The sequence below is a fragment of the Podarcis bocagei genome (genome assembly GCF_964188305.1).
Source record: "Podarcis bocagei genome assembly, chromosome: 16".
Lineage (NCBI taxonomy): Eukaryota > Metazoa > Chordata > Lepidosauria > Squamata > Lacertidae > Podarcis > Podarcis bocagei.
Genome location: NC_138142.1, coordinates 35791600 through 35814398, shown reverse-complemented (window position 1 = coordinate 35814398; position 22799 = coordinate 35791600). Strand labels below are relative to the sequence as shown.

At 49.5% G+C, this 22799-nt stretch overlaps 3 protein-coding genes across 5 annotated transcripts in view; 2 read left to right on the top strand and 1 right to left on the bottom strand.

Annotated features, from left to right (window-relative positions):
* The window catches only part of LOC308575272 (cocaine- and amphetamine-regulated transcript protein-like), a 7212-nt gene extending 2206 nt beyond the window's left edge, over window positions 1–5006 (top strand). The window contains exons 2-3 of the mRNA XM_081173939.1: window positions 2887–2970; window positions 4724–5006. Coding sequence (XP_081030065.1) covers window positions 2887–2970; window positions 4724–4831 — 192 coding nt within the window. The 3' untranslated portion in view covers window positions 4832–5006. The remainder of the gene's footprint in view (window positions 1–2886; window positions 2971–4723) is intronic.
* A 1927-nt stretch (window positions 5007–6933) lies between these two features.
* On the bottom strand, window positions 6934–13344 carry JTB (jumping translocation breakpoint). Its single transcript, XM_081173898.1, has 5 exons — window positions 13196–13344; window positions 11962–12002; window positions 10274–10359; window positions 9195–9274; window positions 6934–7776 (listed from the first exon to the last, which is right to left on the bottom strand). The coding sequence occupies exons 1-5, from the start codon at window positions 13321–13323 to the stop codon at window positions 7620–7622; spliced, it is 492 nt and encodes a 163-aa protein (XP_081030024.1). The 5' UTR covers window positions 13324–13344; the 3' UTR covers window positions 6934–7619.
* A 2410-nt stretch (window positions 13345–15754) lies between these two features.
* Window positions 15755–22561, top strand: LOC308575100 (uncharacterized protein). Of its 3 annotated transcripts, none has more exons than XM_081173582.1 (3): window positions 15755–15828; window positions 20039–20138; window positions 20323–22561. In XM_081173582.1, the coding sequence occupies exon 3, from the start codon at window positions 20447–20449 to the stop codon at window positions 22403–22405; it is 1959 nt and encodes a 652-aa protein (XP_081029708.1). In that variant the 5' UTR covers window positions 15755–15828; window positions 20039–20138; window positions 20323–20446; the 3' UTR covers window positions 22406–22561. The 3 variants fall into 3 exon arrangements, with proteins under 3 accessions (XP_081029708.1, XP_081029710.1, XP_081029709.1); XM_081173584.1 differs by having other exon boundaries at window positions 20039–20237; XM_081173583.1 differs by having other exon boundaries at window positions 15765–15836.
* Window positions 22562–22799: the final 238 nt, after the last annotated feature.

The following is a 22799-nucleotide window of genomic DNA, read 5'->3' as shown; positions in this document are numbered from 1 at the left end:
CCTTATAGGTTTGAGAGGAAAACAACTGGCAACCAGGGATCTACAGACATATTTTAGCATGAGATTTTGGGTGTTTATTCCGCCAGGAGATGAAACATGCTGGATCAGAAACTGCTTTGAGGATGTATCTATCTTAGACCAAGTTTGCCAGGCAGCCACAGGAGGCAGAGATAGAGGGTTGGGGAGAAGGGGGGGGTACGGACTCTGCTGCTGCTTGTACCACCAGGACCCGTCACATGGAACCAATTGCATCATTTCTTGGATATGAGCCAAACAAGACCAGAAGATGCTCCCCACTTGCTGAGGAACAGAATTCTCTGCTAATATCCAGGCCAGACACATTTAATCTGTTAGATTCATCAATGTAAACATTTGTAATTGATTGGGGGTGGGGGGGAAGCACCCTGTTAAAATGTTAGAGAGAGAGAGAGGCAGAGAGGATCAGAGTTGGGAGAAGGTTCAAGGGTCATCTAGTTTGACCCCCCTGGACATCTGCAATAATTTTTCCAGGGAGGGGAGCATAAAAATTGGGGCAGGTGAGAAGTAAAATACTGAAATTGAGGAGCAGGCTATTTCCAAATTATTTTTCATGCAATTTGAACGTGTTGGCTCAGGTCCTATGTTCTGGAGAAACAGAACAAGTTTGCTCTAAACTAAGAAAGAGCCTTTCAAATATTTGAAGATGGTACTGGACCGTAATGAGAACAAAGGATGCTCCTTTATACTAAGGAAGATCATTGATCCATCTGGCTCAGTATTGCCTACACTGACTGGCAGGGTCACACCAGGGTTTCAGGCCGGGTTCACACCCAGCCCTACCCAGAGATGATGGGGATTGATCCTGGGACCTTGTGCATGCAAGATGGATGCTCTACCAATGAGCCACGCCCTTTCCTCCAGTTGCCGCTTCTCTGGGCTATGTGCATCAAATTCCACAAACCTCTGGACATTTCCCGTCTGACCAACATTCTAGCTAGTTTCACTGATCACAGCAGCCAATCAGAAGCCTTTGAGAAGCCCTTCTGCATCAGACCAACATTCCACCTAGCCCTGCATTCCGCTGCCACAGCAGCCAATCAGAAGCCTCCGAGAAGCCCTTCCCTATCAGACCAACATTCCACCAGCCCTGCATTCCGCTGCCACAGCAGCCAATCAGAAGCCTCCGAGAAGCCCTTCCCTATCAGATCAACATTCCATCTAGCCCAGCATTCCGCTGCCACAGCAGCCAATCAGAAGCCTCCGAGAAGCCTGCAAGCAGGGCAATAAAGAAAGAGGCCTTCTCCAGCTCTTGCCTCCCGGGAACTAGTATTCAGAAGCAGGTTCCATAGAGCTATTGTTCATGAGCAGTAGCCGTTGACAGGCAAATTCATGGATTATTCATTTTATTTTATTTTTCCATTTAAGTGAGCGGCCATCACAGCAGATGGTATGACAGTGAGTAGAGTACAGTTATTATGCTCAGCAATGCTGACAGGGCAGGATTTTGGAAGATAGGTGGCTGGTACTCCCCCCACACTGGCGCCATCAGAGTGGGACCGGGGCAGAAGTCCAGGGCCCCACTCAGTGGAGTGGTCAGGCAGGGTCACCTAATACACCAGGCTTGGCTGAGCACATTTTGGAGGAGGGAATGTAATGCACATTACTATCTAAAGACCCCCCCCCCCAAGACCATTAAGTCCAGAGTATAACATTACCTAACTGCACTGCTGATTCTACACTGTGTGGAAAAAACATGCCCCATGGCTCTCCAGAACAAACTCTATCTGTTTCCTTGGCTTTGGAATGCTTCTCATTTTTATTCTTATGGAAACCGAGCCTATTAATCGCCTAAATATCTTATGATTAAAGGTAAAGGGACCATTAGGTCCAGTCGTGACCGACTCTGGGGTTGCGGCGCTCATTTCGCTTTATTGGCCGAGGGAGCCGGCGTACAGTTTCCGGGTCATGTGGCCAGCATGACTAAGCCGCTTCTGGCAAACTAGAGCAGCGCACGGAAACGCTGTTTACCTTCCCGCCGGAGCGGTACCTGTTTATCTACTTGCACTTTGACGGGCTTTCGAACTGCTAGGTTGGCAGGAGCAGGAACCGAGCAACGGGAGCTCACCCTGACCGAGCAACGGGAGCTCACCCCGTTGCGGAGATTCGAACCGCCAACCTTCTGATCAGCAAGTCCTAGGCTCTGTGGTTTAACCCACAGCGCCACCCGCGTCCCTTATCTTATGATTAAGAGACCCCTAAATGGACAAGAGAAAAAATGTTGGGGAAGATGCAAATTCTTCCTAGGTGGGATGAAGGCCAGGGTTAGGGAGCCTTTGACCCTCGCAATGTCGCTGGACTACAACTCCCATCATCCCTGATCCCTGGCTGTGCTTGTTGGGGCGGATGTGAGTTAGAGTCTCAACAACGTACAGAAGGCATCCACTTGAGGACGAGATTCTTTAAAAAAATGCATAGAAACGGATCTATGAAAGATCCAACCCTCCAGCGAAAAAAGTTAAGTGCATTTTTTCTTTTAAAAACCATCAAGTTTCTAGTCCTTAGGAAATGGATGGGAAAGCTCGTGTCCTCCAGACACTGTTGGTGATACAACACAGCAATTGGGGGCTACAAGTTCTTGACCATAATGTGTGCTCATTACTTACAGCAGAAGTTGGGAGCCTCTGGCAACTCCAGGTGTCGCTGGACTCCACTTCCCATCAGCCCCAGCCAGCATGGCCAATGCTCAGGGATGATGGGGGATGTAGTCCAATAACACCTGGAGGGCCAGAGGTGGGCCATAATAGCGAGCCATAATCTGGCCTCTTATGGAAGCTGGAATCACGCCAGACATGCCAGATGCTCTTCTCACACCTTAATAATTCCTCAACCTCTTCCTTTCCTCTCCAGCTGGATGAACTTCAGGAGGTGCTGGAGAAGCTGCAACATAAGAAGGTCTCCACTTGGGAGAAGAAATTCAACCAAGTTCCCAAGGTACCGGGCGCTGCTTGGATAGTCACTGATGGATGCAGGGGATGAGAGCCAGGGAGGGAGGGATTGGTGCGGTGCAAATGTTGGACCAGTATCATCCCACTTCACACAGGCATGGCTTCCCCCAAAGGATTCTGGGAACTGTAGTTTACACAGGCATGGCTTCCCCCAAAGGATTCTGGGAACTGTAGTTTACACAGGCATGGCTTCCCCCAAAGGATTCTGGGAACTGTAGTTTACACAGGCACGGCTTTCCCCAAAGGATTCTGGGAACTGTAGCTTGTTATGGGCCCTGAGGATTGTGAGGGGGGACACACCCTTATCTCCCCCACAGAAATATAATTCCCAGAGTTCCCTGGGAAGAGGGATTAATAGCAAAACTGGTCCGCTCTCCACCCTTAACAATGGTGCACCCAGGGGAGACCAGTGCCCATTGGGCTTGATAGGGTGCGAAGCTGGGAGCCCAACAGCAGGTGGCGCCAGAGCAAATGGCTGACGAACTAGAGCCAGCTTGGGGCAAGCAATCCTGGCTCTGCTCTTTTCCTCCTCCCTCGACAAAGGCAGCACGAATTAAAGCACTTGGCAGAGTTTAAAGCAGGCTTCCTCAACCTCGGCCCTCCAGATGTTTTGAGACTACAATTCCCAGCATCCCTGACCACTGGTCCTGCAAGCTAGGGATCATGGGAGTTGCAGGCCAAAAACATCTGGAGGGCCGAGGTTGAGGAAGCCTGGTTTAAAGAGTTATGGCTCCCTGCCCCCAAGAATCCTGATGTCTAGGATGGGCAGGAGCCTGAGAAGGGCAGGAATATGCGGGCAGAGGAGACAGGGAGGGAGGGTGATCTGGGAGGAGTGGGGTTCTGTGCCCCCCCCATGAGGCAGCTGGCATCGTGGGAGGAAGAAGGGGGTCAAGATCAGGAAGACCGTGCAGCCAGAGCAAGGGGGAAAGGAGTCGGAGTCGAGAGAGGAGCTTTAGGAGGTTCTGGAGAGTCTGCGGAGCTCCCAGAGGTGGTTGTGTCTTCAGAAACCCCTGCTCAGCCCACCTTGCCATTGTCTCCCCGCTCAAGGAGGGGGCTCTGATAATAATATTATTTCTTTATTTATACCCCACCCTTCCTGGTTCAGAAAACCGGGCTCAGGGCAGCTAGCAACAAATTTAAAACACTTAATTGATGCAACAAAAAACCAGCATAAAATACAGTATAAAACGCGAATAACAATAAATTCAGAATTCAAAAATCAATTTAGGGGGGGGGGAATCCATCCAATAAACATTAGATGATCACCAGGGCTAGCTGGCTAAATTAGTCCTATTTGGGCCAGCGAGGAGACCAGGGGAGAATTAGCTGTGGGATCCCAGAGTGGGTAATCTTCATAAAAAGGGGAGGGGGAGGGAAGGAAGGGTAATAAAAATCAGGCTAAGTTCAAATTGAAAGCGAGGCGGAATAGCTCTGTCTTACAGGCCCTGCGGAAGGAAGTTAAATCCTGCAGGGCCCTGGTCTCATGGGACAGAGCATTCCACCAGGTCGGAGCCATCACTGAGAAGGCTCTCAGTAGCGATGGGAACAGTTAAAACAGCTTCCAGCGAGCTGTCAGGTGCTCAAATTAAATTCCAGTCGCTTGTTCTCATGGGTCTGGGTGTGGCCAGGACACCTGGGAACTGTAGTTTGTTATGGGTGCCAAGAACTACAATTCCCAGAGTTCCCTGGAAAGAGGGATTGACTTTTTTAACCATCTTCCCCCCTCTCCCTTCTCACAGTGTTCCTTTGGTGACCTGTGTGCCGTCAGGAAGGGCGCCCGGATTGGCAAGCTCTGCAACTGCCCCCGCGGATCAGCCTGCAATGCTTTCCTCCTCAAGTGCTTGTGAGATTATGGGATTTCGCTCCACATTTTCCCTCCCCATCTGTGTCGGCGACTTCCCGCTTCCTGCCTCATTGCAACGCACCAGCTCCATGAGGGGGCAGGTCATGATCCGGGGAAGTGGGCAAGCTTCAACGGAACCCTGGAGCCGGGCCGGGGAAGAAATAAAAGGGAGCTTCTGAGCATGTGCAAAGTGCGTTTTTTTCCTGGAAATCTATGGGTGGGTGCTAAAGGGAGGGGGCAATAATTCGGGTTAAAGGAGGTGGGTGACACAGCCTGAATGGCTGGAAGACCAGGAAAAGGGAAATCATATATTTAAAACCCAAAAGATTCAGATGTATCCCAATAATAATAATAACAATACTAATTTATTATTTGTACCCGGCCCATCTGGCTGGGTTTCCCCAGCCACTCTGGGCGGCTTCCACAAAGACCAAAAATACACTAAGATGTCACACATTAAAAACTCCCCTAAACAGGGCTGCCTTAAGATGTCTTCTGAATGTCAGGTAGTTGTTTATCTCTTTGACATCTGCTGGGAGGGCGTTCTACAAGGGTGGGCACCACTACCGAGAAGGCCCTGTGCCTCGTTCCCTGTAACTTGGCTTCTCGCAGCGAGGGAACCGCCAGAAGACCCTTGGCGCTGGACCTCAGCATCCGGGCAGAACGATGGGGGTGGAGACGCTCCTTCAGGTATACTGGGCCAAGGCTGTTTAGGGCTTTAAAGGTCAGCACCAACACTTTGAATTGTGCTCAGAAACGTACTGGGAGCCAATGCAGATCTTTCAGGACCAGTGTTATATGGTCTCGGCAGCCGCTCCCAGTCACCAGTCTAGCTGCCGCATTCTGGATTAGTTGTAGTTTCCGGGTGACCTTCAAAGGTAGCCCCACGTAGAGCACATTGCTGTAGTCCAAGCGGGAGATAACCAAGGGAGCCTGCCTGGCGCTGTGATCCTGGACGGCAGAGGTACATTACTCCAGCCACAATGAACACGATGAACGTTAGCACAAGGAATGCACACCATGTCACTATCAGCAGCAAAAAGCAAGAGGTGCTTCACAATCATTTCATGGTTTTATTAAATGCTAGACTGGCAGGTCTGTGTTGAGATGCCCTGGTCAGGTTTGCAGCTGCTAGCAAACCACCCAGCTACCCTAATCTTGAAGGCTCACATCCCCTCAGTGCCCGTGCACTTCCCCAGAAGAGGGCTACTGAATTCCTGCCCTGTGTATTGGCTATTTCATACCTTCTGGCTGGTCAGTGAAAGCAACAGGATGCTGTGCGTGACACAGAGGCCTTTGGTTTCATCCAGTGGGGATCAGTAACCTCACAATGCAAACGACACTTGGGAGTTTGCTTCTAGCTACTCCCACTCGCCGTTGGGTTTCAAAGATCTGGGGCTCTTGTGCCACGAACTCCCAGCGGGCCCTCTTAACACAGAAGAACATAGGAAGCCACCTAATTTCGAGTCAGGCCATTGCTCCATCTAGCTCAGCCCCGTCTACACTGACCAGTAGTCCCTCCAAGTCTCCCTCAGCCCTACCCGCCAGAGGGTGAACCCGAGAGCTTCTGCACTCAAAGACTCGTGCAGTCTGCAAATTTTCACACATTGCTTTTGATTTCATGGGTGTTCCACACACACAAAAATCAGAAAGAGAGGTGGGCTTGAGGCACTGGGCTTTTTTTCAATCTTGCCCACTCACAAACCACCCCGCCCCACGACAACGGAACGCCTAAATTCCCTCCCCTCTCAAGCCCAGGGCTCTGTGCATGACCCAAAAAAGAATCCTGGGAACTGTAGTCCTTTAAGAGTAACTCTGTGGTGGGTAAACTACATCTCCCAGGATGCTTTGGGGGAGCCCTGTGCATTAAATGTGGGGTGGTGTATGCAGGTTTCATCAAGGTGACCCATTCCTCCCCTTAACATCTCTGCTCCCCAGTTTTTTTTTCAAATGAATCATTCTGCCTCCTCTGGCCTCAGTTCCACTGGGCTAAAGAGATCCAGTTCTGTCCCATTTGGCTTCTGCTGGGCCACACAAATCTGCCAGCACAGAAAAAGAAAAGAAAAATCTATCTTCCAGCGCCGGTTACGAAGCAGAGCACGCACGTTCGGAAAGCTTCATCGTGCTTTTAATCACATTGAGGTTTCTTACAGAGGAATCCTGTAGGGACGGCTGTTTAAAATAAGCCACAGTAAAGTTCTGGCAGCAACCACGCCCCCCCCCCTCCCAGACAATACGCAGGACGGCTTTTTTAAAAAGCCAAAATAGAGCTACATTTTCCACACCCTCAAAATGAAAGGGCTTTGGAACTGCAGGAATAACGGCAGAGATCAGTCACTTTCCTTACAAGATCTAGAGACACTGGCTGGGGTTTCTGGTCTCTAATAAAACAGTGGTATGACTAGGGAGGCGCTCCTTTGAATCCAACACAGGCTAGAGAGGCCGAGGAGTTTGCAACAGATCGCAACCACGCAGCAAACCAAGTCAGGATGCACCACAGACAATGTGGGGAGCGGGACTGTTCTTTGTACAAGTGCCCAGGACGTTCAGAAAACAAAGCAAGTTGCCCGTGTTTCAATGCAATAGTTTCAGTCCAAGTGCCTTTAGGTCCCAGGTGTGGGAAGCAGCAATCCCTAGTGGCCAGAAGTGAAGGGGGGAAATACTTTCCAGTGAGGACGGGGTGCTCGTTCCCTCCTCCAAACAGTCCAATGGAAGATTTGTTCCCACCGCTGCTCCCCAACCGCTGCCACTAGGTTCTGTTCCGAAAAGAGCGGCGAGAGACCCCGGCGCCACTAGATGGATTCTATCTGCTTGCGCACTTTCTCCAAGGCTCTGCGGTCCAGCATGCGCTGCCGACATACCACCAGCAGGGCAAAGACGGCCGCCACGCCAAGCATGGCGCCCTCAAACTTCCAGAAGATGCGAGCTTCCATCTCCATGGAACGGCAGCTGCAAGGAGAAGGCAAGGTGAGCGCGACTCTCTACTGATGGACACACAGAGGAGGGAGCATGCAGAAGGGAGCGGTGTGTGTTCCCATCCCAAGATGCCCCACATGACAGAACAGAGTAAGGGAAACAGGGAAGGCTGGAAAGGGGTGTTGGTTAGGCCTTTCACCTGCGAGTCGAAGCACAGAATGCATCAGGGAGGCAAGTTAAAACGGGCTGGCTGCTCCCTCTAGTGGCAAACTGAAGAGCCAAGTGCCGCGGCTATGTGGCTAAAGGTTGAAAGGGGTAGAGGGACTAATAATAATAATAATAATAATAATTTATTTATACCCCACCCATCTGGCTGGGTTTCTCCAGCCACTCTGGGCGGCTTCCAACACAATATTAAAATACAATAACCTATTAAACGCTTCCCTAAACAGGGCTGCCTTCAGATGTCTTCTAAAAATCTGGTAGTTGTTTTTCTCTTTGGTATCTGGTGGGAGGGCATTCCACAGGGCGGGTGCCACCACCGAGAAGGCCCTCTCCCTGGTTCCCTGTAACTTGGATTCTCGCAGCGAGGGAACCACCCTGCCGCTGGACCTCAGTGTCCGGGCTGAACGATGGGGGTAGAGACGCTCCTTCAGACCTACCGGGCCGAGGCCGTTTAGGGCTTTAAAGGTCAGCACCAATACTTTGAATTGTGCTCAGAAATGTACTGAAACGAGATGAAAGCTAGCTCATGGAAACTCTGGCGTTTGCAGAAGAACAAATATTGGGTGGGATCTTCAGGGATTAGTTCCCCCTGCAAAACAAGCCTTCTCAGCGGCCATGGAATGCTGTCTGTCAGGAGGAACAGAAAACCAGCGGGAGGGTAGGAATGGAAGGGAGAATTCCTGACAAACGGGAGAGCTGGTTGGCTGTTACCAGTGCAGGGGTTTTCAAAAAGAGAAGAGAAGAAGAAAAACCTTCTTGTTTCTCAGCTTTCAGACTGCCATGATCTCCCCCCTTTAACCCTGAGGCTTACAGGGCCCTTCCTGCTGCAGTAGGAAGTTGCTAGCAGCACATCCGAGGGCCGTCGAGTCCAATCTCAGCTAAAGCATCCATGATGGACCAGTTACAGTAGGGGTTGCAGGCAAGAGGCTGCAGGCAAGAGGCAAGATCAGAGACTTCAGGGACACATCCCAGCCAGGCACAGCCAAAGAGGCTATGAATCAGGGCTGGTGAGGTGTGTGGCCTGCAGAGAGCCTTAAGGGCCAGATAATAGAGCATTGGAGGGCCGTCTCTCACTGCCAGAGGTTCGCCTTCACTGCCATCCTGTGTAACTGATCTGCGACATTAGTAAGCACCCCTTGCTCCAGCAGGGTCTGCCGCTGGCCACTGTCAGAGGCAGCACCCCGGGGTGGCAAGGCCCACCGCTCTTCTCCTCCCAGTGAGCTCACCTCTTGTATTCACCCTTCTTGGAAGCGCTGCAGTTGATCTGCTCAATGAAGCCCGTCACGCTGCATTCTGGCATCGTTTTCTACAACCGAGAGCATATATCTCATTAAATAACACTGCTGCCAAGTGCCTGCGATTCAGTTCTGTTGCAATAACCAACTGAGGAGCGGATCGCTTCTGACCGGGGCACGGGGAACCCACCCCTACCCCATTCTGCTTATAATAGAACACTGGCTTTGCATCACACAAAGGACCCGGGTTCAACCTGCAATGGCATCTCTGGGGCTGAAAGAGAGCCCTGCCTGAATCCCTGGAGTGCTCCTGCCAGTCAGTTTGAAGACAATAATGAGCTTGATGGACACTGGTCTGAGTCAGTGTTAAGGCAGCTTCCTATTTAAGTTAGCCTTTTATTCAGAATCTTGAGGAATAGCATCTTTATTTTTAAAGGAAGGAATACAGATCAGTGATAAGAACATCCAGTTTGTATGCATAACGCCCCAGGTCCAACTCCTGAGATCTGCCTGGAGGGCTAGGAAAGATTCTCCATCTGATACCCTGGAGAACCGTGACCCGTCAGTGTAAATCAGGGGTCAACAACCTTTTTCAGCAGGGGGCCGGTGCACCGCCCCTCAGATCATGTGGTGGCCCAGACTATATTTTGGGGAAAAAATATGAACGAATTCCTATGCCCCACAAATAACCCAGAGACGCATTTTAAATAAAAGGACACATTCTACTCATGTAAAAACACGCTTATTCCCAGACCATCCGCGGGCCAGATTGAGAAGGCAATTGGGTCGGATCTGGCCCCCGGGCCTTAGGTTGCCTACCCCTGGTGTAAACCATACTGAGCTCAGTACTGGCCTTGACTCAGTATAGGACATCATTCTACCTTCTGTGTTATTATTGTATTGAAGCTTCTATGTCCGTTATCTTATTTTGCGGCATTAAACGCTACAGTGGATAAGATATGTTTGAAAGTGGGAACATCAATCTCTTTTGCACATATCTTAGCAAGCAGTTAAGGCATTTCATTTTTACCCTTGCCCAACTTTTTGTTCCTGTCGGGAGGTTCACTTACCGCCTGAAAACTCTGGCAGGGAGCGCAATGCTGGGTCACCACGAAATCCTCGCTTTGCCAACACGGCGTGGCCCCAGGCAAACTGGCTGCAGGAAGCCAAAGAGGAGATCAGGAGTCAGCTTCAACAAAACAGACACACACAGCTCTTTATGCAGCGCAGAGTTAAGCTACACAACTCACGCTCGAAAGCAGCAGCAGCGGGCACTAACTTGGATGGCTTTGAAAGAGGCTTAGGCAAATCCATGAAGGAAAATGCTATCAGTGGTTTTACTGGCTAGATAGGCCACTGGCCTGACCCAGCAGAACTGCTCTTAGTTTTCTCCCTCTATCATAACATTTGAACTCATAGGTAAAGGTAAAGCGACCCCTGACCATCAGGTCCAGTAGTGGCCGACTCTGGGGTTGCGGCGCTCATCTCGCTTTACTGGCCGAGGGAGCCGGCGTACAGCTTCCGGGTCATGTGGCTAGCATGACTAAGCCACTTCTGGCGAACCAGAGCAGCGCATGGAAACGCCGTTTACCTTCCCGCCAGAGCGGTACCTATTTATCTACTTGCACTTTGAGGTGCTTTCGAACTGCTAGGTTGGCAGGAGCAGGGACCGAGCAACGGGAGCTAACCCTGTCGCAGGGATTCGAACCGCCAACTTTCTGATCGGCAAGTCCTAGGCTCTGTGATTTAACCCACAGCGCCACCCGCGTCCCTTTAGAACTCATAGGCATCCAATAAAACTGAACATTGGAAGATTCAGGACCGATCCGCAGCGCACAGTTAACCTGTGGAACTTGTTCCTGCAGGAAGCAGAGATAGCCATCAATTAGGATGGCCTCAAAAGAGAGTTAAACACATTCACGGAGCTGGACTATAAAGAAGGCTGATCTCCGAAGAATTGATGCTTTTGAATTCTGGTGCTGGAGGAGACTCTTGAGAGTCCCCTGGACTGCAAGAAGATCAAACCTATCCATTCTGAAGGAAATCAGCCCTGAGTGTTCACTGGAAGGACAGATCCTGAAGCTGAGGCGCCAAGACTTTGGCCACCTCATGAGAAGAGAAGACTCCCTGGAAAAGACCCTGATGTTGGGAAAGATGGAGGGCACAAGGAGAAGGGGATGACAGAGAACGAGATAGTTGGACAGTGTTCTCGAAGCTACGAACATGAGTTTGACCAAACTGCAGGAGGCAGTGGAAGGCAGGGGTGTTTGGCATGCTCTGGTCCATGGGGTCACGAAGAGTCAGACACGACTAAACGACTAAACAACAACAACAACAAAGGCTATCAATGGCTACTAGTCACAATGGCAACGTTCTGCTTCCACTGTCAGAAGCGGCAATACTTTGGAGCACTAGATGCTAGGAATTTTGAAGGTGGGCAGAGAACTATTGATGTCAGGCTTCCCAGACATCTGGTTGGCTACCTTAAGAATAGGATGATGGACTAGATGGGCCACTGGCCTGATCCAGCCGTAGGGCTCGCCTTACATTCTGCTAAGCATCATACTCAAGGGTGTTTTGAGAAAATTAAGGCCACACAGCCAGGGAAATGACACGCATTCAGATCTTCTGCAGCACAATTTTATCATACCTCTCCCTGCCCTCCACTCCATCTCGGTTCTTCCAGACAAAAAAAGCTAGAAATCAAACTACAACACAAACTCACATAGCCAAAACAGATACAATTATCCTCTCTCACCTGGGTTTTTCCCATCACTTTCCAAAGCCACTTCAGCCAACCTGGAAACCAGACAGAAAAAGGAAGAGAGAGAGAGAACATTGCAGAGAGATTAAAATGAGAGGTATTGGGGGCAACAGGCTAATCTGTCACTTTAAAGACAATTGTGGGCAGTCCTGGTGGATAAAACCAAAAGCCCATCTAGTGCCGTTTCTCACAGTGACCAATCTGTTGCTCCAATAAAGTCCACAGGTAGGGCATAAAAGCCACAGCTCTCCCACAAGCTTGTCCCCATCATCTGATTAACTTAGTGTCGGCTCCAGTTAAATTGGTGGAAAAAATAATTAAAGAACATGTTGCAAGATACAAAGAAGAACAAATCTTGGTGAAGAAGACTCAAACAGCTTCGGCAGAAGCACAAGGCTTGAGACTTTGTAGCTTAGAAAAAAAGGGGGGGAAGTGGGGGGGAGCGATTACTTTTTAAAGTGATATCGCACTGTTTTCAATGTATGGTGCAAACATGGTTCCAGGCAAATAGATTTAGAAAAATCTTTAGTGTTGGTTGCTGCCCTCAGTGATGTACCTAAGATAAAATCTCTCTTGTCAGGTGCAGATGGAGTCATTTTCCTCTCTTGTTTTGTTTCTTAGACATAACTTGCAGCAGAGCATTGGACTCTTAATCTTAATGTTGTAAGCCAAAAGTGGCTTATCTTCTGAGTTACGCCAATAAAATTCAGAGTCAAGAGGTGTTAGGAGTCCACTGTTGTTTATTGCAAAGCAATAGGTTGCAGTCTAATCTTTTTGCAAAACTGCAACCCCGCCCAAGAGCCAGGGCGGTGGTATTTATAACATTTCAAAGGAATGTCCAGTCCTGCACTGCCAGGGATTGGACTAGATCAGGGACCCTTCCAACTCTACAATTCTATTATTATTTGTTTATCAAATTCCTCTCCCAGAATTACATTTTCCAGAGCTCCCAAAGAAGAGAGAGTGCTTGTTAAACCACTCGGGGAATTGTAGCTTGGGGGGCGGGGAATGGGCGAGTCACCTAACTGCTTTCAGCACCCTTAACAAACTACATCTCCCAGACTTCTTTGCGGGGAAGCCATATAAAATGGTATAAAAGCGCTTTAAAGGTACAGTGTGGACTCACCCATGCGACGCTCAGGTGACCACCATTCACTTGGAAGCCCCCCTTTCCCCTTCCCCAAAATGCCCGAGGCCCTCCACCCGCCCTTAGCCCCTCATAACTTACCCGGGGGCAGCAACGACGAAGCCCACAAGCGCAGCTATAGCCAGGCGCCATCTTGGCCCCATCATTGTTATGAGGCGGGGCTTCCTGGCATCTACTTCCGCCTCACTCATAACGCTCACGTGGGGCATTCTGGGAAGAAGGTTGTTGTTTTTCCCCTTGCGCACGCACTGCGCACGCGCAGGCCGACTCCGTGGAGGGGAGGGGAGGAGTTCAGCTCTGCCTCAGAGGTTTCAACCCACAGTCTCTATGATACCTTTATAGTGATTTCCGGTCCTCTGCCGCAGCTGGGAGGAGCCGCCATGTGCGGGGCAAAGAGTGGTTGTTGGGAGTTTGTAGGAAAGGGTTGGGAAGTGAAATGATGAGAGTGACGAGGACGAGACACTTTCTTTTGCTGCGGGGGTTTCAAATAATCAGGTCCTCTAACCTTGCGCCTAGGGAGCGTAAAAACTTTAGAACCTTTTTTTTAATGTATGCAACCACAGCGGCCATAACTTTAATAGCAAAAAACTGGAAAGGTGACTCAATCCCCCAAAAATTGACTGGCAAGGGAAGATGATAGAATATTTAGAACTTGCGAAAATAAACGGGAGAATAAGAGGAAACTCAAACCAGAAAGTGAGTAAAGATTGGACAACATTTAAAGAATATCTTAAAAAGTGCTGTGACAATGCAAATCTCCTGACAGAATTAGGCTGAATCTTGAATTACAAGGAAATTATAAAAGCAAAAATTTCTCTTGGTATGTAACGGGAAAAAACAACAAGAAGTGCGTATAGACCAGCAATGTGTAAAAAGTACAATGAGGTGAATCGGAAGTCAAAGTGTGTGTAATATCAAACGATATGTTGCTACCGTTAGTGTCTATGGTTTGTTTGTGTTGCTTTTTGGTTTATGTAGATTATTTTGCAATAAGGAATTAAACTAAGCATCCCCAAACTTGACCCTCCAGATGTTTTGGGACTACAACTCCCATGATCCCTAGCTAACAGGACCAGTGGTCAGGGATGATGGGAATTGTAGTCCCAAAAAACATCTGAAGGGCCGAGTTTGGGGATGCCTGAATTAAACAAACAAACTCCTGCGAAGACCCGAATCTGCCTGCAGATCTGCAGATGCGACCTTCTTGAAATGCCTCCTCCCGCGAGGGAGACAGACGGACATGTAAAAGGAAAAAAGGGGAGGGGGGGAAGGAGACTGGAAACCCTTACAAACATACAGTGAAACTGGTTTAACTTGCCAAGCTAAGTCTTGTCTGTGGGAGGCATGATATACTTGTGAAGCCTAGAAGCTGGAGGTTGTAAATCAGGCATAGGCAAACTCAGCCCTCCAGTTGTTTTGGGACTATAATTCCCATCATACCTTCCCACTAGTCCTGTTAGCTAGGGATCATGGGAGTTGTAGTCCCAAAACATCTGGAGGGCCAAGTTTGCCTACGCCTGTTGTAAATCCACCCTTTTAGATAATGCTAAAGTGGAATTAAGATTGCCGGAAGAAATATCAACAACCTCAGATATGCAGATGACACAACCTTGATGGCATAAAGTGAGGAGGAATTAAAGAACCTTTTAATGAGGGTGAAAGAGGAGAGCGCAAAATATGGTCTGAAGCTCAACATAAAAAAAACAAAGATCATGGCCACTGGTCCGATCACCTCCTGGCAAATAGAAGGGGAAGAAATGGAGGCAGTGAGAGATTTTACTTTCTTGGGCTCCATGATCACTGCAGATGGTGACAGCAGCCACAAAATTAAAAGACGCCTGCTTCTTGGGAGAAAGGCAATGACAAACCTAGACAGCATCTTAAAAAGTAGAGACATCACCTTGCCAACAAAGGTCCGTATAGTTAAAGCCATGGTTTTCCCAGCAGTGATGTATGGAAGTGAGAGCTGGACCATAAAGAAGGCTGATGGCCGAAGAATTGATGCTTTTGAATTACGGTGCTGGAGGAGACTCTTGAGTGTCCCATGGACTGCAAGAAGATAAAACCTATCCATTCTTAATTAAATCAGCCCTGAGTGCTCATTGGAAGGACAGATTGTGAAGCTGAGGCTCCAATACTTTGGCCACCTCACGAGAAGAGAAGACTCCCTGGAAAAGACCCTGATGTTGGGAAAGATGGAGGGCCCAAGAAGAAGGGGACGACAGAGGACGAGATGGTTGGACAGTGTTCTCGAAGCTACTAACATGAGTTTGACCAAACTGTGGGAGGCAGGGGAAGACAGGAGTGCCTGGTGTGCTCTGGTCCAGGGGGTCACGAAGAGTCGGACACGACTAAACGACTAAACAACAACAAAAGTGGATTGCATATAGAGGCAAGGAAAGCAAACCAAACCACGGTTAGGTGTTGTTTCCCTTGGGCCCATCATGTTCTGCAAGCTGGGCATCATCAGCACCTTCTGAAATGGCCATTTTCCCATTCTTCCGCTGGGGACTTTTCTCACTCCGCCCGCGACTTATTTCACGCCGCGTTTCCTTTCCCCACTTCCGACGTCGAGGCGGACGCTGCGCCTCTGGAGTCGCGCTGCAATGACGTGTCCGGGAGGCGGCGCTGCGAGCGCGCGGGTCCTGTTCTTGCACGTGGCAGCGGCGGCGGTGGAGGGGTGACGATGGCGCCTCTAACGGCGGGTGGCGGAGGTGGGTGGGTCTGCGTCGGGCCTGGGGCTGGTGGTGAAGAAGGGCTGGCTGGAGCCCCGGGTTAGCTGGGGAGGCGGGAGGGGGAAGAGGCAGCTGCCCCCAAAAAAGTAATCCTGGCTACGATCATGCGTGGCGGGGGCGATGAAGAGGTGGAGGGCGGTGGTGGGATTCCGAGGAGGAGGAGGGTAGGGTCGCCACTGGTGTCCTAGAAAAATACAGGACAGGGAGGTGCGGGGGGGGGGCATTCCAGTCCCGCATAATCTAAACAAGCTATAGCTTAAGGCCCCACTCTCTTGGGCCTTGCTGTCAACATTTCCCTTTTTATAAGGGAAAGTCCCTTATTCTGAATAGGATTCCTCGCAAGAAAAGGGAAAAGTTGACAGCTATGCTCTTGGGCCGCCGCCCAAAAAATTATGAGTCTTTGTAAATTGTGTTTCTAAAGCAGGGGTGTCAAACTCAAATTCATCGGGGGCCGCATCAGCTTTTTGGTCACCCTCAAAGGGCCGGTTGTATCTGTAGGACTTTTTCAAAGTTATTTTTCCATAGGCACTGGTGTGTGTTGTCTTGAACCTATACACTATTTAATATACCTATTCCAGTACGATTTTAAATAAGAATAGAAGAAGAAATAATAATGATTTTTTTTAAAAGATGACGAGATGGGCTTCCAGGCAGACTGGAGCTCCAATGGGGAGGAGACAGGAGCCTGTCCCAACAGAGCAGAGCAGAAGCAAATGTTGCCTCCCCCAGCCCTGCCGCCACACTCAGGAGTCGGAGGATACGGAGCTGCAGTTTGGGCAGCAGCAGTTTCTTCCCTGCAAGGGAGCCCCAGCGGCACTGCGGGCGCGGGTGGCCAGGATGTCCTGCTGGGGCCCCGAGCTGCTGCAGTTGCTCCCGGGAAGGGGGCTATCCGCCAAGTCCTCCGGCCCGGAGAAAGCCGATGTGTTGGCGTGGGGAGGGGGGCGGTGTTTCATAGCCAGGCTCCCGCAGCCAAGTTGCTGGCAGGCTCCCACTTTGCTCCAGCCGCCCAGATGCCGGCGCAGTCCTCTTCAGGGTGGGAGGCGCCCCTGCTTTGCGGTGTGGCACACCGCCCGCCCGCCCGCCTCCCTCCACCCCACTCTGCGCAGCTGAACCGGCAGCAGCCTCGCCTCTCCCAGCCCAGCCGGGGCGCGCTGCCTGCTGCAGGATCTGCGCCTGGTCCCCGCTCTCCACCCGCCTCTGCCGTTCCCTTCCCCGCCTGCCGGCCCCGCTATTTACCCACCAGAGCCACCCCCAGCCAGCCCCTGGCCCCGCCGCCCGCGCCCCCGGCCATCTCCTCGCCAGCTGCAGCGCCGCAGTGGCCTCTATTTGCGGCCCGAGCGAGCGAGTGAGTGGTGTCCCAAGCGTGGCTCTCGCTCCCTGCCCTCGCTGCCAGCCTCCGCGGCTCTCTTGGGCTCCAAAAGTTGCCGCGCGCACGACCCGCCCCCTCGAGCAGCCGCGCCTGGGAGGCTCCGAGGGGCGGAGGCAGCCGGCTCCGAGCTCAGCTTCGCGGGACTGCCTCTTCCGCAGCGAGCCCCAGACTGGACCGAGCGAGCAGAAAGCCTCTTTGCCCGGCCCGCGAGGAGGCGAAAGTTGCGGTACCGGCCAGTAGGCAGCGCCGTTGGGGCGCGTTGGTTGGAGCCCTATCTGCAAGCAGGCAGGGAAGGCTGTTCACGTGGGTCACTTTTTAGAAAGGCAGAGAGACACCGCCGGAGTGCGGACCCTAAAATCTGGGTCGGGACCAGTAAAAAGGACGAGAAGCTCGCTTCCTCGCCCTTGATGCCACGGGCCACATGACGAGGTCTGGCGGGCCGGATTCGGCCCGCGGACCTTGTGTTTGACACCCGTGTTCTAAAGGAACTTTTGTGATTACCAAATGCCAATGTGTTTGCATTATTAAGTTTGTTATGAATAAAGCATCATTTTAATAAAAAACAAAAATTCCTTCCAGTAGCACCTTAGAGACAAACTTACGGTAGTTGGTCTCTAAGGTGCTACTGGAAGGAATTTTTATTTATTGTTTATGTTTCGACTATGGCAGACCAACATGGCTACCTACCTGTAACTACATCATTTTAAGTTAGAGCTTAATAATTATTTCACTATTAGTGTACTTCTTCTTAACTGTATTTCACTACTCATATACTTATTCCTAATTGTATTTCCGTTCAACAGTTACTTTGATAAAATATATATTTTGTTATGTGCAAATGGCTTTAGATACCTATTAGGTCCATAAATTACCATATAGCATATAGTCAACACAAAAAACTGACTTCAAAGCAACCCATTACAATCCACTGCAGCCAAACAGGATGGCCCGTCTGGAATTTGTCACAGGGCATAGACGTGGATTTGTAAATCTGCCTGCACTTGGCTACCCAGAGCTTAAATACATGACCTTTCAGACATTTGCATTTGGAGGGGATCCCTAACTTGGCGGAGAAAAAAACAGCTGAAATACAGGACAAAACTATCCATACAGGACGCAGCGTTTTACATTGAAATACGGGACAATCCTGTATTATACATGACAGGTGGCAACCGTAGAGAGGGAGGTGGGATTCTTTGCCCTGCCCCCCCCCAGCGCCTCTCCACTTGGGAACTGGGAGGGTGATGGGCTAGGGTGCTAAGACCAGCCTGGCTGAGGCAAGTGGTGTTCAGAAGCTTGTTCTTGGGGGGGGGGGGATCGATAGCGGGAGAGAGGTTGGACTAGAATGGTGCTTGCCCCTATGTGTGGCATTACATAGAGGACAGCTATAACTTTTAAGGGGGTTCATCAGTAGCTGGGGAGGAGTTGGGGGGTGCATGCCTATGCTATACCACCAAGTGGCAGACGGCCCTTAACGGCCTCGGTCCAGTATACCTGAAGGAGCGTCTCCACCCCCATTGTCCAGCCCGGACACTGAGGTCCAGCGCCGAGGGCCTTCTGGGGGTTCCGTCGCTGCGAGAAGCCAAGTTACAGGGAAGCAGACAGAGGGCCTTCTCGGTGGTGGCACCCGCTCTGTGGAAAGCCCTCCCACCAGATGTCAAAGAGAAAAACAACTACCAGACTCTTAGAAGACATCTGAAGGCAGCCCTGTTTAGGGAAGTTTTTAATGTTTTTAGTAGGTTATTGTATTTTAGTGTTCTGTTGGAAGCCGCCCAGAGTGGCTGGGGAAACCCAGCCAGATGGGTGGGGTATAAATAATAAATTATGATGATGATGATGATACGTTGCCTCGTTGTTACCCAAGATAAGTGTGTAGCAAGGCAAGTTTAGGTCCACAGCATTGTGCGTGAGGTGGTGGTGTATTTGAAGATGTCTGTCTAGAACCAAGTTTGTTTTGATCGGCATGTATGTATGCCAGAGCTTTGCAAACTGTGTGTCACGACACTTTAGTGTTTCGGCTGCAGTGTGTAGGTGTGTCGCGTGAATGCTCCCTGCGAAAGGTGTTTGTTTAACACCCAGTTTGCTAGTAAAACTGATTCACTGTGTCACAAAAAGAAGCACGCCTAAAAAGTATGTCACCAACATGAAAAATTTGGAAAGCTGTGGTGCAGGCCCTTTCGCTGAATGACAGGTTGTGTTTTTTATGCTGTTGTCACTGGATTGTGGAATGTCCTTCCCTTTGCCATACACAAAGCAGCAACCATCATTTGGTTCACATGTCTTGCGAAAACTTATCTTTTTGGCCAGGCTTTCCCAAACCCAAAAGATTGGACCCTGTTTTACATGTGTGAATCCTCTGGATTTCTCTTTTATTTGATTGTATGTGCCTTTCTAGGGACGCGGGTGGCGCTGTGGGTTAAACCACAGAGCCTAGGACTTGCCGATCAGAAGGTTGGTGGTTCGATTCCCCGTGACGGGGTGAGCTCCCATTGCTCGGCCCCTGCTCCTGCCTACCTAGCAGTTCGAAAGGCCGTCAAAGTGCAAGTAGATAAATAGGTACCGCTCTGGCGGGAAGGTAAACGGTGTTTCCGTGCACTGCTCTGGTTCTCCAGAAGTGGCTTAGTCATGCTGGCCACATGACCCGGAAGCTGTATGCCGGCTCCCTTGGCCAATAAAGTGAGATGAGCGCCGCAACCCCAGAGTCGGCCACAACTGGACCTAATGGTCAGGGGTCCCTTTACCTTTATGTGCCTTTCTATTGCTGTTTTACAGGTTTTTAGGTCTGTCCCCCTTTTTAAATTATGTATTTGGTTTCTTTAGGCCAGGCGTCCAGAACCTTGGATCCCTAGATGTGCTGGGAAGAAGCGAATTTGTACCCTTCAAAGCTCTACACAAGACCATGCACCAGTCTTCCTCACAGGTTTGCTCCCTTACCCATCCACACCACAGTGAACGCTTTGGTGAAAGGGTGGGATATAAAAGTGAAAAATAATACTCCACATCTGAATTCTTTATGAAGGTACACAATAGAGGGTTCTAGTCTTTTTCCTGAAGGATACATGAATTGCTCAGTAAGTAATTTTCTGTCTTGTATTCTTTTGTAGGACTCTTCGCTCTGTTATAGGAGGCAATGCTGTACGGTGTTAACTTCCAGTTCCAAGTTCCGTTTAGTGTTTCGCCACCTTCCTTAACGGTTTTTTCTACGTGCTGTGCTTCTTACGTGACAAAATGCCGAAAAGAAAATGTAGATTTTCTGTCGAGCTACAGAGGAAGTATACCTGTTTCAGAAGAGGTAGAGATGACTTTGAAGGCGAATGCCTGGTATGTAGACCGGGTACGTTCGTCTCTGTGGCACATAAAGGAGGACGCGACCTGCAATCGCACATGGACTCCGAGAAACACAAAATAGCAATTCGAGGAGAAGCTTCTTCAGCAAAATTGGCAAACGTTTTGGTAAAACCCTGTAACGACAAATGGGAAGATGAAGTGACCGCAGCAGAAGGAACTTTCGCTTTTCACACCGTCAAACACCACCACAGTTATAATGTGATGACATGCACATCAGGCCTCTTGAAGACGATGTTCCCGGATTCTGATATTGCGAGGAAGTTTTCAAGTGCAAAAACCAAGACAGAGGCAATTGTAAATTCTGTACTGGCTCCTGATTGTTTGGAAAACGTTCTGAAAAGCCTTGAAGAAAACGAAATAGATTATTGTGGCGTTTCTACTGACGCCGGTAACCACGGTCCGGTCAAGGTGGTTGCAATAGTTATTCAGTATTTTGACTGGAAAAGTGGCGGTTTGCAGTCCAAAATAATTGAAATGAAAAGCCAACCCAATGAGAGCGCAGATACAATCTTTTCGTACGTGAAGGAAACTCTTGAGAGTAAAGGACTGCTAAAGAAATGCATAGCGTTCACAGGTGACAACTGCAACACAATGTTTGGAGGGACACAGCAGGATTCAGAAGGAAGAAGTGTGTTTGCAAAGTCGAAGAGTGAGCTGGATAACAAAACTTCCATTGGTGTGGGATGTCCAGCGCACATTTTGAATAACTGTGTCCATCAGGCAGCAGATACGTTGGATGTTGACGTTGAGAGCATCATTTTCAAGATATACCAGTACTTTCACATCTATAGAGTCCAAACAGAGCAGTTAAAGGAGTACTGTGAATTCGTGGACACTGAATACAAAAAGCTGCTGTCTCACAGCAAAACACGCTGGTTGTCGTCCTTTCAAGGCATCACTAGACTCATTCACGTGTTTCCAACCATCAAGGCATTTTTCCTCTCGCAGAACAAACCGCCAACAGTGTTGCAGGAGTTTTTTGAGCATGAGCTCAGCGAGGCTTACCTGTTGCACTTGCAGTCTCTGATGAGTATGTTTCACTCCTACGTTTTAGAACTCGAAAGGGAGAATAATTCGGTTGTGGAGGTTCTGCAAGTTCTGCTTTGTGTCCAGAACATGCTCGCCGAACGCAGGAGCAACAGTTTCATGTCCCTCAAGGTCAAGAGCCTTCTGAAAGAGAAGCGTGAGGCAGGTTTCGGCGCGGAGTGTGACAAATTCTGCGCAGAGGTAAATAGCTTCTATGACAGCTGCATAGAGTATCTGGAAAAATGGATGGAGCCCATGAAGGAGTTTTCATGCTTCATGTGGATGTCTCTTAGTGAGTCGCTAGAGTGGGACAAAGTAGGACCTTCCATAAAGTTTCTCCTGGACAGGGATGTGTCCATAGATGAGGGGAAGTGCTTCGATCAATTCTGCAACCTCGAGAAGTTTGTGGATCAGTTTAAAGGCGACGACGAGTTCATTAAGCTCCAGGCACACCAGAAGTGGACCAAGTACTTTGAGACTTCCAAAAACGTTATGTGCCACTCGGAACTTTTGAAAATGGCCCAGGGTTTTTTTGCCCTCGCGTCACATCCTGCAAACGCGGGGTTCTCTTTCTCTCTGAGCAAAGAGAGAGGCAACTTATCCTTGGACTCGCTGCGAAGCATGGTGCTACTGCAATATAATTATAAGCACGTTACTTGCAAGGAATTTCACGCCTATCTCTTAAGCAATAAGCAGCTGTTGAACAAGATCAGATCTACAGAGAAATACGCTTGGGCCAAACAGCGTCGGACAGAAGAACGAAGTGCCTCTGAAAGTGTTTCAGGAATTTCATACAGTGTGCCGATGTATTGAAACACATGTTCTATTTTTTATTGTAATTTGAGCACATTTACTTTCACAGTTGCTTACGTATTCGATTATAACCACTTCGATTGTTTGTATTACTATTATTTCAAAATGAGAGTCGTCATAGCGATCCGTAGTTAAAGATAGAAGTCAGGAAATGTGTGTTCTTTTTTGCTCTTCAAAATATGGCATCCCTCTGTATCTTGTCGTTTCTGTATACAGTGGTGCCCCGCAAGACGAATGCCTCGCAAGACAGAAAACTCGCTAGACGAAAGAGTTTTCCGTTTTGGAGGTGCTTCGCAAAACGAATTTCCTATGGGCTTGCTTTGCAAGACGACAATGTCTTGCAAGTTCCTGCTGGTTTTTTCCCCTTCCCCCCTTTTTCTAAGCCGCTAAGCCG

Bases quoted from the DNA above. Each gene is read 5' to 3' on its own strand.
- JTB (XM_081173898.1), bottom strand. From the start codon at position 13,323: ATGCCCCACGTGAGCGTTATGAGTGAGGCGGAAGTAGATGCCAGGAAG. The intron at 10,360-11,961 runs GTGAGAGAGGAT...GGCTTCCTGCAG, and splicing joins AAGTGATGGGAAAAACCCAG to CCAGTTTGCCTGGGGCCACG. The intron at 7,777-9,194 runs GTGAGCTCACTG...TTCTCCTTGCAG, and splicing joins AAGAAGGGTGAATACAAGAG to CTGCCGTTCCATGGAGATGG.
- LOC308575100 (XM_081173582.1), top strand. From the start codon at position 20,447: ATGCCGAAAAGAAAATGTAGATTTTCTGTCGAGCTACAGAGGAAGTAT.